Genomic DNA, 13,084 nt, shown 5'->3' with positions numbered 1-13,084 from the left:
AAAATTAATACAAGAAAGATACCTACATGCTCAACGCGGCGGACTTATCCCATGTAGGGACATGGGACATTGTGTTTATAATTTAAATATACATTACAGTTATATCCTTTCCGACTATGTGTTAGAGCAGTAACATTGTCAAGTATGTTTGATATCATATTTATTTGCAAAAGTCAAAATGTCATAAATTAGGCTTAGTATTTCTTTATGTTTATTGATCATTTAGATTAATCAACTACAAGAAATTCTGACAAAATAGTCTTAGGTCTAGTAGTCCAAAACAGGCACAGACACTCTAATAAAACTTAACCAACTGAAAACTCATGATGTTTGGAGATCCCTATCTCCATCGGCGATAAGTTATACTTTTTTAGTACCTAATACTTCCTTCCTTTTGGTGTTCAGTATCACCCTGTACTTACCGCATGTCGCTAATAAGGTCACGAACCAAACAATTAAAACAAATAGTGAAATAAATCATATGAACTTTCAGTACACTTACTCTAGGTACTAGGGTTGCTTTAGTGTTTAGTCGCGTCTAGAAATCAATATTTTATTTAAATTATAAGTGTTTTAAATGATATATATTTTTTAAAGTAAATAATTTACAAAAATACCTACCCATAATTTATCAATATTTGTTCCAAAGAATAAAATAAATACATTTGAATTTTGAATTTGAATTTGATATCTAGGTACAGGTAGTGATAAGAGGTTTTAAAAGTGAATAGGTATATCCAAAGCTAAATTTTGTGATGAGAAATATAAACACACGGACAAAACATAACAGAATATTGTCTGAGTGCGATTATTTTAATGTAACCAAGCAAAATAACAGCTTAGTTTTGTCTTGGTTATTATATATTTAGATAAGCTTCCAATAAGGTAAATTAATTAATGAAATATACATACCTATATTTTATTCTAACAATAGCGCTAGAGTGGTACCATTAGAGGTAGAATAAAACACTAAATAACACGAGAGCCCGCACAAGTTATTTATGAAGAATTTAATTTTAGTTTAACTGTAATTAAGTAGAAAATAGGATTTTGTAGCACGATGCCTACAATAGCCCTTCGTCCACTTTAAAATAATTTCAAGCGATCGGTAGCGACATGCCAACTTTTTGGAATCTTCAACGATGCTACATCCTAGTTTATATTATTCTTATGTAATCGACAGACAAGTGTGTCGTAAAACGAATAAATTTACTAAATTTTGATTCGCGTCGTATGTACTTTATGTACAAATATCTGCATTTTATTACCTATTTATTTTATTGAGTGACTATATCATATTTTATCTTATCTTACAGAGTGGAAAATTAAATACCAGGGTTATGTTAAATACATAACCCTGGTACTTAATTTTCTACTCTGGAGAGAATTTGAAATGACTACTTATTTTTAATATTTTAAACAGCATTCCAAATGAAGATAAGATAAAATATGATATAGTCACTCAATAAAACAAGTAGGTAATAAAATACAGATATTTGTACACAAAGTACCTACATATACGACATGACTTTCAGTGAATACGGTGCCAGCAATCTAATAAAAAAAAAATTATGCTGAACGTATAACATAACAAGCGTATTTGCATACAAATTAAGCTATTTAACTTATTGTTCTGAATCTTGCCCGCGTTCTCTAATAATTCTTACTCTGAGGTGCCACATACCGCAAATGGAAGGATAAACTACGGGGAACAATGACGAATAATTGGTGCAACTTGGAATCGCAATGGGAACAATTCTCAGCGCACAATGTGTTTTTCTGTTGCCGTAAGATACGCGTATCTGAGGTTAGTCGGCCGGTTTCTATTTAAAAAAAAATCGGTGAAAAAGTATAAGAAATTTGGCGGGAAAAAGAAACTTAAAGTGTCATGGCGGCGGCTCAAGCGGTGATATTGTGGTAATGTTATCAATATGTTATTACTTATAGGTACCTAATTAACAATTAGATAAGTGAATTTATGCGTAATTTAAATAATATTTTGACTAACAAAGAGCTAACGGCATGTTATGGAATTCTGTGTTTTAGATAAATAGGGTAAATGCCAACTGTCTGAATGTAGAATATACAATCCTATAGCAATCTTGGATAATGTACCTTTCTAATGGTGAAATATTTTTTGAAATCGGTTCGGTAGTTTCGGAGATTACCCGCCTCAAACATACAAACTCACAAAGTAACAAACTCACAAATGCTTTCCTTTTTATAATAATAGTGTCTATACATGAATTATTAACCTATTACCGAGGCATAAAGATCCATGCTGTAACTTGACATGCGGTCGACTGTATCATGTTTTTGGAAGGGATGCTTGCAAGAAATGGTTTGTGCGATGATATTTTTATGCTATTGAAATTATTATGCAGACCAAAAAATGATTTTTGTATGTGTGTATGTATGTTACTCTTTCACGTAAAATATAACCTGGAAAAACACATAGTACTTTTTATTCCGAAATTCCCACGGGAGCGAAACCCCGGGGCACTTCAATATAACTTCAACGCCTATCTACTACAATATATTTGATTTCACATTATATAGCTAAACTAGGCGCCCGATCTGGCTTCGCTCGTGTAGAAACATAATAAATTATACACCTAAACCTTCCTCAGGAATCACACTATCTATTGGTGAAAACCGTATGAAAATCCGTGCAGTAGGTAGTTTTTGAGTTTATTGTCAACAGACAGACACGGCACTTTGTTTTATAAAATGTAAGGATAACTAACCTACCAATAGTTTGTCAAAGAACCAACGTATTAATCAAATCATTATCGTCTTTCACTTTAGGTTTATTCTAGCGTGTTACTCGGATGCCCAGACGTTATTTGAGAGAACTGAAGAAGCTTACAACACCACTGGCATTTGCCAGAGGATGGCGTGCAACACTCTGGAGAAACTGAAGCAGTTGGAGAATTGTGTGGTGATCCTAGGAGACCTCCAGATTACTCTAATGGAGAGGACGGAGAAGAAAGACTTTGAGAAAATGATTTTTAAGAATCTTAGAGAGGTGAGTTTTCGTCAATGGTCTTTGAGCGAAAGAAAGTTGTGGATCTCTTGACTAGGGCCTCAAAAGCATAAGATAGCTAGCACACTCTAGACATAATATAGCTATAATGTTACAATGGTGATATAGTTATCTAATAATGACGTACAGCTGGATGGCTCGTGGTGCTATAAATATTTACAAATTATCGCCAAAACATCTTTGTGAAATATAATTTATTGTAAAAATCTGTACGACAATATACTGTGCAAAGTTTTTACGTCAGCGTCCTCTAGTAGGCAAATATATATTGATTGTTATATTTCGAAGTGTTTAGACCATAGATAAAAGAAATGTTTAGACTCATTCCACCGGATTATGATTTACCTACATCATTAAAGAAATAAATAAATATATAAGGACAAATCACACAGACTGAGTTAGCCCCAAACAATTTAGAAATTATATAAAATATTTATTACTATATAAAAGAAGTATTTTGTAAAAAGGCATATTACACTGATGATTATGTGGATGACAATAATGTTTGGCCCAAGCGTGGTGCAGTATCCTCATAACATATGTAATTGATTTATGACATTATTACGTACGTTTTGTACATTTAGCTATTAGCATTATTTTTATTTGAATGTATATATATAATAATTTTATTGGAAATACAACTTTTATTTATTCATTACAATTTTGACATTTTTAATAATGATGTATTTTTAATAATGATGATTATTATTTTTTAATAATGATGTGATTTTTAATATATGTATAAGACTTACTTATTTGTTAATTGACGTCCTTGGAGAAAAGGCTGCGGTGAAGTTTGTTGCGCCGCTTCTTCTTCACCTGCGCTTTGGAAGTCGGCAGTAAACTTAGTTTAAGTATTTTTTTGACGTCAATAAGTGATGTATATCATCCTAAATTGAATAAAGAATTTTGAATTTGAATGCTAGCCAGCAAGTTAGTGTCTAATGCTTGTAACTTTTCAATTATTGCATCTTAATCTGTTTTGTGGGTTATTAATAAATAATTAGATAAATCAATTGTTTCTTCTTTTTAATTATTAATATAATTCATACGAATCATATTTTACAATTTTTTGACTTGGTGTTACAAGCCTCCATGGCCCGCGGTGACCATTTCCCATCAGGTGGGCCGCATCCAGTTAGCTTGCTCAGTAGTATATAAAAAATCATGTCTAGCTATATTTATTGGTGAAGACTTTCTTTTGTGAAGTGTTACTTTGATAATGTCGTGGCAATTATGTCAGCATGTTCTGTTTCTAGGTGACAGGCTTCGTGATATTCTACCGGGTGAAGGGCCTGGAGTCTTTGGGACAGTTGTTTCCGAATCTGGCCAGGATTCGCGGAGATCAGGTCTTCAATGACTTCAGTCTGATCGTTTATGACATGGAACATCTGAAAGAGGTGAATCACATGATCAATTGATGCATGAAAATGCAGTTAAAACATTGGAATGTATTTCTGTTAATACATTTGTTTGCTAAAAAATGTTTACGGGACGTAAACACACGAAACATGAATAAGATACGTTTGTCGAAATGGCTACAAGCTCAGTATGTTGTGGCCAAAGCTAAACCGCTAATTTTCAGCTGATATAATAAGTGATCAAAATTTGATTTGTTCGGTTTAGAAGGCCTACCACGAAACATACAAACGCGCAGCAAATTACTTGCTGTTTCTTTTTTCATATCGTGTATGCATCGTGTAAAAAAGAGAGAAAACGTTAGGACGGTACGCGTATGTGTAGCACTCGTATATCCAGCGGTATCTGGGACGACCCATCTATACATAATATATAAAAGAACAAGCGTTTTTTACTAATAAACGCCCAGCCTAAACCATAGAAGCTATAACTGCGAAATTTGGGTAGTGCTCAGATAAGAAAGGAATTTCAAAATTCGACCCCTAAAGGGGTAAAAACTTGGGGTAAAGTTTATATGAAAAATAACGAAAATCTTTACTGATCTACTTGAAACGATCTACTTGGTTCGAATCCTGAAATTCAATTATTTTGAATTATATCTGATTATCTGTGAACGTTTTATTATGATTTTGCCCGAGCGAAGCTAAGGGACGAACTGCTAGCTGACTTAACTAGCTGACTGTTCGTCCCAGTTTAACGTCTTTATTGCAATATTCATTTGTTTATTCTTGGTCTTCAGGTAGGACTGTACAACCTGCTAAAAATCGACAGGGGAGGAGTCATAGTATGGTTGGTTCCTCTAGCATGCTTCGTGACTACCGTGAATTGGAAAGCTATAGCTCCAATGGCGAGAAGAGTTCTCAGTCCTTCTGAAGGGACCATGCACTGTACATCTAACTGTCGGTGCACGAACGAGATGGATACGAACAAATGTTGGAATACAAGGTAAAGGAACTGAAACGAATTCAAAATAAATCCTTTTTGTATTGACCAAAAATTGGCCACCAAATCTAAATTAGTGGTAGATTATTATCATGGCCTTGTATTAGTTGTTTTGGAGTAGGTACCTAGTTTATAAAGCTTATAAACATACATATTATCACCTCTGTACTCGTCACTTTTCATGCATGCTCTTCAGTTATGGGTGCTTCTAATATCTCCTTTCTATAATCTTATTATTTTATATCTTGTTGATATTTCTAATATCTTTCTTCTAATATCGCAATCGGATCACCTTTGTGATCCGCAAACTGATTGCGTTATGTTTGTTGAAAGGCCGATTTCACGCGCGTGCCAAAATTAAAAAGGATTGAGTCAAACAATTAAAAGTAGAAGTAGTGAATTTAGCTTTTCTAGTAGATAGACATAGATAGAATAATTCAATCAATAATTCATCACTCGAAAATGTTTACATTTCCAAAGTTATCACTATCTTTGTGACCTCAGCGTTATCGGCGGCTTACCCTTCTTCTTCATCTTCATGACAATCTCTATTCGGTATTACGAAGATAAAACAAACAATCGTGATAAATCAATGACGCAAACCAAATTTGCGGGATCGATGGTATTTACGATGTAAAGTGAGCATTGAATTAGAAATAGTTTATTGTGGTTGTGGATGTCGCGGTTTAGAATGAATGGTAGAAACCGTTGTTAAACTAAGTTTGTAATTAGAATGTAGTAATGTCATTAATTAAAATGAAACTATGTAAAGAAATATTATTATAGTCTTAAAATTAGACTAAATTATACTAATATTATAAATGCGAAAGTTTGTGAGGATGTGTGTGTGTGTGTTGCACTTTCACACAAAATCTACTGGACGGATTCTTATGAAATTTGGTACACGGGTAGAATATAACCTGGTACTTCTTATCCTGGAATTGCCACGGGAGCGAAGCCCCGGGCTTCGCGCAGCTAGTTAAGTATTACAGACTAAGTTATATGCGTATAAATTGGAATAAATAGATAATTACTTTTGTGTTTCCACTTCGCGCGGTCGTCGGCATCCTTAGTTGTTAGAACCTCCACCACTGCAAATGTAGTAAAGTTAATTTGATACAATAAATTATTTTCGAATATTATTTCATTATCGATTACAATATAATTCCTAGTAGTTGGCGTACACAGAAATGTCAGTGACCTTCGCGATAATGAACAAAAAATAAAACCGTCGTTGAACACATGTTATTATTTACAAATACTTTTACTAATAATAAAAATTATAAATAATAAATATTTTTACCATAAAATATTGAGGTATTTTTTTAGGCTGAGGGTCGTGGTCATTACGTGGAATGAAACACACACAACAACTTACTGGGCACTATTAATAGAGTGGTCTGCTATTGCCTACTCCATATCAACTAGCATGCAGGTTTCCTCACGATGTTTTCTTTCACCAAGGAACAAGTGGTGGTTGATGGAAATTACTATACATGAGTCAGATAGTATACAAACTCATGTGGCACAAGTAGGATTCGCTCCAGTTTCCATGACAATTCATTATTACTTTAATCATGGCCCGATGGTGTACACAGGATCGGCTCCCAACGAGTGAACATTTCAACTGTACGGGCATGATTTTTTAGTCGCGCGTTGAATTCAACAAGACCTCTCTGACGACAATGAAAGCTTGTGTCAAAAATGACATTTAGGTTGTAAAAATTACGATGTTCCAGAAAGTGCCAACGTTACTACGAAGGACCTGAAGCCGAGCGCTGCAACGAGCAGTGCTTCGGCTGTAGGATAGCTAATCCGAACCAGTGTTTGCTCTGCCGTCATTATACTTACAAGCACGAATGTGTCGCCAAATGTCCTGATGACACGTAAGTTGGCTCCTGACCGAGCGAGCGAAGCGAGCGAGGTCTTACATTTGATTCTATAATTGCTGCGAAATCACATTTTTTGTATGTATGTAGGTAATTTAAAAGATATGTAGGATCTGTCAATAGAATTGTAGTAGGATTTTTAAAATCGGTTAAGTCGTTTTCGAAATATTCACAATTTTGTAAAATCTCATCTCATTGTATTCGCGAGGTCTACGTTCGCAGCGAACAACTAGTATTGTAAATGCAGGAATGTAATAATACAATAGTATTTATTCCATCTGCCAAAGTGATGCTGATTTTGATGAAGTTTTGAATAAATATTACTAATAATAGTTACTCGTAATGACCCGAGGTCAAACGTAAGCTACGTGGGTGGAACCATTCGCTAAGACTAGTAAAATTCTATCTGTTAGAATGTCTGTCCGAAATCTGGCGAGCGAGTTGGTATCACCCATGAAGGGTTCCGTAGTAGCCAGCAGGGTGTCTATGTGAATTTTGTATCATTTAAATAAATGGTTCATAATTTGTGTCTAAAACTGACGAAAAAAACCATAGATCAAATAATTTTTTTCTATGAAAAAAACATAATCACTGAATACACGAGGCATTTTTCTAAATTAGCTATCGGAGCGAAAACAATTACTTTGCTTTTCATAATTTTTATATGAATGACAAAGTTATATTTGCTGTGTTTGGAAAGTGCTATATCTCTCTGTTTGGGAACAGATATAGTCTGAAGTCATTTTATTTTGGTACATTAAATACTCTACTTATAGAATCGTGACTGTTCAGTACTTGATACTCGAGTATCATGAATCCAATTTATACTAACAATCAGTCGATCGGTGGTAAAAGGTCAATCAATCAATTAACGGCAATTTTGAGACAATCTCGAAGTGCTTCATCGAATAAAGATAAATCGATTTGTTTCTTTTTTAAATTGAATCTATCTGAATATGGTAGCAAAAAAAGGTATCTGTGAATAAGAAGTACTTATGTTTGAAAAAGTTCCGATGCGAATGTCACCTGTAAAGTTGTCTCTTTCTAGAAGAAATATATATAGATAGTGGTAGGGCGACAGTGATAAGTTAATATGAAATTTCTATTAGTAACGTTCATATTGGTCCTCACAAATATGCTAGTCAAATGAAGAGCCACATGAGCATAGATCTATTGAAAATAACACAAAAATAAAATTAGTAACAGAAAAAGGAATATTAGGTAGCTATAGTTCCAGAAGAATCATGTGGCAATCATATGGCAATATGTAAATGGTCTTTATGTTCATATTTTGAAATTGTTATTTATGACTATATTAGATTTTACCCGCGGCCTCGCCCGCGTATTTTTCCCACGGGAACAGTTATTTTTCCGGGATAAAAGGTACCCTATGTCCCACTCCATACTTCAAACTACTTGTACGCAAAATTTCAAGAAGATTGGTTGAGTAGATTGAGCGTGAAGAGGTAACAAATAAAATTATTTTCTCATTAATAATATTAGTTGGGATGTTCTTCGAATAAAATAAAATAAAAAATAAACTAAATAGAAATATCAAAGACGTCACGGGAGGTCTCGTGATACGTTCGTATACTTTCTAAATATTATTTTGTTTAAGATTGATATCAGCTTAAAGTCTAAATGATCTTTTTTTTTTGTTAACAGGATAGTTTTACCAGTGAATAAATACTGTTTATCAGTAAAAGAATGTGAAGGGCTAGGGGGCTGGCAGTGGAACAACACGTGTATATTTGAATGTCCAATCGATTTTGCAAAGCACACTTTCTCAAACGGAAGTATTACTTGTGTACTTTGTGTGAATTGTAACGTGGTTAGTATGATTTACTTCGTATTTTAGTATAAGGTCAAATTCAAATTCAAATCATTTATTCAGAAATTAGACCTTCACAGGCACTTTTTCTCTTATAGTTATTTCTCACAAGCTACAAACTACTGGCATTTCGGAACGACCACTGCTGAGAAGAAATTCCGAAAGAAACTCATTTGAACAGTGTTGGTCCCTATCATGCCAGATTGGCTTACCGTTATTGTTTCTTACAATGTTTTTTTTTTCTAATAATATATAAAAGTACATAATGTACATAGTCAAAAGTCTTTCTTATGGTACTGTCTCTTGCATTAGATTTTGCGAAAACTTTGAATAATTTTGAAAAGATTTTCTTTCATTATCGATTTACGATGATATTATGTAGATTGAAGTTTTGAGACTAAGCAATAGTTTAACATTTTGTCATCCATTTCAGATATGTAAGAGCCTTCTTATACAATCCACAAGTTCTATTGAGGCTGCAAAGAGATGTGTGTACATTAACGGCTCTTTGAGAATACACATTAGATCAGTCCCAGAAGCTATGGAGGAATTGAGAGCCTTTCTGAGCAGAATTCAAAACGTTACGGATTATATAGAAATTCATGGATCTGTTATAATAACTTCTTTGGATTTCCTCTCATCATTGAAGTACATTGGAGGCCAAAAATTATATAATAATAAATATAGTCTAGTTGTACACGACATGGTTAACCTACAAACGCTGTTTACAACCAACGTCACAAATAATATTATTATAGGAAATGGGACTATGAATTTTTACAGAAATCCAGTTTTGTGTTTAAATGAAATTGATAAATTAGTACCAAGATTCCGTGATAAACCTAGTGAGTGGGATGTTGCCAAAGACACGAATGGCTACAGTGGAGGATGTGCTTTTGCTTCAGTTAATCTTAATGTTACAATCTTAAATGAAACATCCGTTACAATAAGTTTCCCGTCATTAGAGGAACCTGACGTGCATTACTCGGTATTATACATACATTTACCTTTAGGCTCCAAAAAGATATTTGTTCCTGAAACATGCAGTGAATCTGAATGGCATGCTATAAATGTAGATGTCAAACCTAGAAAATATGGCTTGGTTAATATAACAACACTGCATCCTGGATCTAAATACGCTCTTTGTGTAGAAACTTACGAACCAAAGCGCAACTATATTGCTAGAAGCACAATATACAATTTCTCAACCCCTGTTGGCAAACCTGAACCGTCTTTCATCTCAGAGTTAGTTGCAAAGAATGAAGAAGTTGTAGTTATACGCTGGGTTGATCATTTAGTATATAAACCGCACATCGTGCGTTATGAATTAGACGTATCTATAATTGATATTCATCCTAAAGATGTTGATTCAAGAGATCATTGCAAAGATAATTTTGAAGAAATCGATGATTTCAGACATGCAGTCGTATATCGTCCTCCTGCGGAATATGAAAGAGGTTGTGAATCTATGTGTGGAGTGTTATCATCATCTACTAAGGGCGCTTTAGTTGAAAATTACTTCGATGTTTGCAGTGATCTTTCTGATTTAGGATGTAATGTTGAAGAATCGCCACCTCCTGCAAATTCATCATTTGGAAAATATGTGAAAACATTATCTTTAAATGTAAGTGCGACTAAAACCGATTACCAAATTGGAGAGTTGGCACCATTTCGAGATTACAGATTTCGACTACGGGCTTGCACTCATGATACATGCAGCAGATCTGCTAAAGGCGTTGTAAGGACACTGCGTTCTGAATATGCAGATATTCCAACAGTGGTATACGCTATTGCCAATGAATTTGGCTACATATCTCTTTCTTGGAGACCACCAGATTTAGTAAATGGGCCAGTTTTAGCTTACATTATTGAAGTGATACCGTCAATAAAAGTGAACGAGATAGCACATTTGGTGCCGCGTACTTGGTGCGTGCGTCCAGACCAATCTAGTATTATTGTGAAATATTTAGTTTACAAAAAGTATGTGATAAGAGTGTGTTCAACAACTTTAGCGTCAGAAAGGGCATGTGGGGAATATGTGTCTGTTGTTGTATCTACAGAGTATGTTAAGAACTGGGCTTGGGTTGCGTTAGTTTTCGGTTTGTTACTATTCACTGCTTCAGTAGTGGCTGGAAGGTACTGGAAGAGAAAGAAACGGGTCGATGATATGATTCCTTTGGTGGAAAATGTGTATAATGAGTGCACAACTCCAAGCGTTATGTCGGAGTTCATTCCTTTCTACTCGGTATTAGTAAACGAAAACACATTTGAAGAGTGCCATTTAATTAGGTGATATTATTGTTAAGTAAAAAGCAATAAAGTAATTTTATATTTCTTTGTTCATTATTTTAATGATGGGAATTTATTAGAGTTTTTTTAAAATGCAGTCAGCTGGAGTAACCGTAACTGAGTACAGTTGTTACTTGTGTGATCTTTGTGAGTCATGGAAATCTAAATAACTATGACTTCATTGCGTAGAAAGAAAACTGAAAGCGAAATATATTGATTATAAATCAGTTGGCCAAAAAGTTATGGTACAAGGTGTGCCATAGGCGCAAGATTCCAAAATTAGACCTTCAAATAATGGATAAGGGTTTTCAAAGTTTCCCAACTTTTACTAATACGGGTCGTAAAAGAGAAAATATTGGAGCAGAGATTTAAGTGAGTGGGGGCGACAAGGTCTTTATTTTGAAGGGTTTGGGAAATCCAGATAATAAATTTAAGTTCAGTTATCTTTATAAGATTCTTTTTTATGAAAGTCTAGAAATTACTTTCTTATGGGTTACGTTGTCTATCGATTTTACTTCGGTCGTAAGTAGTTTCCAAAAAGTGTAAATGTTTCTACTATATTCTCGTTATTTTGTTTTAAATTCTGTTGTTTCGTAATACTGCATTTTCTCTGTGAACTTTCTGTTTGTGAACCTATGTTTTTTTTTATATTTCACCTAGAAACATGAACCCTGTATATTTAAAAAGCACAATTCTTTGTTATTCCATTTGTTTTGAGAGCAGATTCTAATATTTAGTCCGTACCAAACCAAAGAATATTTTATTAGTTTACAAAGGAAGACAAATTTGATATTTTGTTTATTTGATACACCCGGGTGCCCAGGGGACGAGTGGATGATGGATAAACCCGGAAAACTTTGTAACATGATCGATGGGTTTCTAATACGAGAGGACAAAGAAATGTACGTCTATTAAAACCTCTTCAATAGTATAGAAAAGAGTTTCATTACATTACTGTACTAAACTATGAAATAAACTTCTCTCAGCAGTGTTCCGTAATAGTTTTGACATTGGGGCTTATAAGAAAAAAAAGTCTATCGCTTTATCGAAAAAGTCGGCGACGCACCGGTGACCCGTATCGGGTTGCCGGTGTCCGTGGGCTGCGGTGTTTGCTTACCATCAGGCGACCATCATGCTCGTTTGCCCACTATACCATAAAAAAAAATTATATTTACTCAATGTGTACAGGGTGACTTTTTATACGTATAGGCAATATTTTGTCTACATGCTCAATCCATGATTTTGAACAACTTTTAGTACCAATGGGAGTAATTCCGAAATAGCGAAAAAAAAAATCTGCTGTTCTATACAAATTTAAATACCTAAGTTGTGGAAAATGTACGGATCAGCTGATTGCGCGATTTCAAGGTAGCTTCCATATGAAAAGTTGTTCTGTACCATCGACTGAGCATGTAGATAAAATAATGACAATGTACAAGAAATCACCCTGTATACTACTGAGAAAGGAAACAGGTATTCGGGCCGCTTGATGGGAAGTAGTCACCGCAGTCTATGGATGCGTGCAATACCATTACTACGAACGTTATTGCCCCTGAATAAATCTTTTCACGCTCATTTTGAAGAACTTCATGTTGTCTATAGGGAAAACCATGGTATTGAGCTGTTTGCACTTGGGCACCTTAGGGTGTTCTAGTCTAGACCATTACT

General features: G+C 34.4%; 1 protein-coding gene across 4 annotated transcripts; it reads left to right on the top strand.

Annotated features, from left to right (window-relative positions):
- Nucleotides 1–491: 491 nt before the first annotated feature.
- LOC128674250 (insulin-like peptide receptor) lies at nt 492–11,462 on the top strand. 4 transcript variants are annotated; one of them, XM_053752720.2, is made up of 8 exons: nt 492–596; nt 1,674–1,917; nt 2,809–3,028; nt 4,306–4,446; nt 5,205–5,410; nt 7,147–7,293; nt 8,962–9,127; nt 9,561–11,462. In XM_053752720.2, the coding sequence occupies exons 2-8, from the start codon at nt 1,889–1,891 to the stop codon at nt 11,418–11,420; spliced, it is 2,769 nt and encodes a 922-aa protein (XP_053608695.1). In that variant the 5' UTR covers nt 492–596; nt 1,674–1,888; the 3' UTR covers nt 11,421–11,462. The 4 variants fall into 4 exon arrangements, with proteins under 4 accessions (XP_053608695.1, XP_053608696.1, XP_053608694.1 ...); XM_053752721.1 differs by having other exon boundaries at nt 521–885; nt 1,793–1,917; XM_053752719.1 differs by having other exon boundaries at nt 521–885.
- Nucleotides 11,463–13,084: the final 1,622 nt, after the last annotated feature.

This window comes from Plodia interpunctella, chromosome 12 (assembly GCF_027563975.2).
Source record: "Plodia interpunctella isolate USDA-ARS_2022_Savannah chromosome 12, ilPloInte3.2, whole genome shotgun sequence".
NCBI classification, from domain to species: domain Eukaryota; kingdom Metazoa; phylum Arthropoda; class Insecta; order Lepidoptera; family Pyralidae; genus Plodia; species Plodia interpunctella.
The sequence above is the reverse complement of the archived record's forward strand: the minus strand, read 5'-3'. Positions and strand labels throughout refer to the sequence as shown.

Excerpts from the sequence above, each read along its gene's own strand:
- LOC128674250 (XM_053752720.2), top strand. The coding sequence starts at position 1,889 with ATGGCGGCGGCTCAAGCGGTGATATTGTG. Across the intron at positions 7,294-8,961 it reads GCCAAATGTCCTGATGACAC|GATAGTTTTACCAGTGAATA; the intron begins GTAAGTTGGCTC and ends TTTTGTTAACAG. Across the intron at positions 9,128-9,560 it reads TTTGTGTGAATTGTAACGTG|ATATGTAAGAGCCTTCTTAT; the intron begins GTTAGTATGATT and ends CATCCATTTCAG.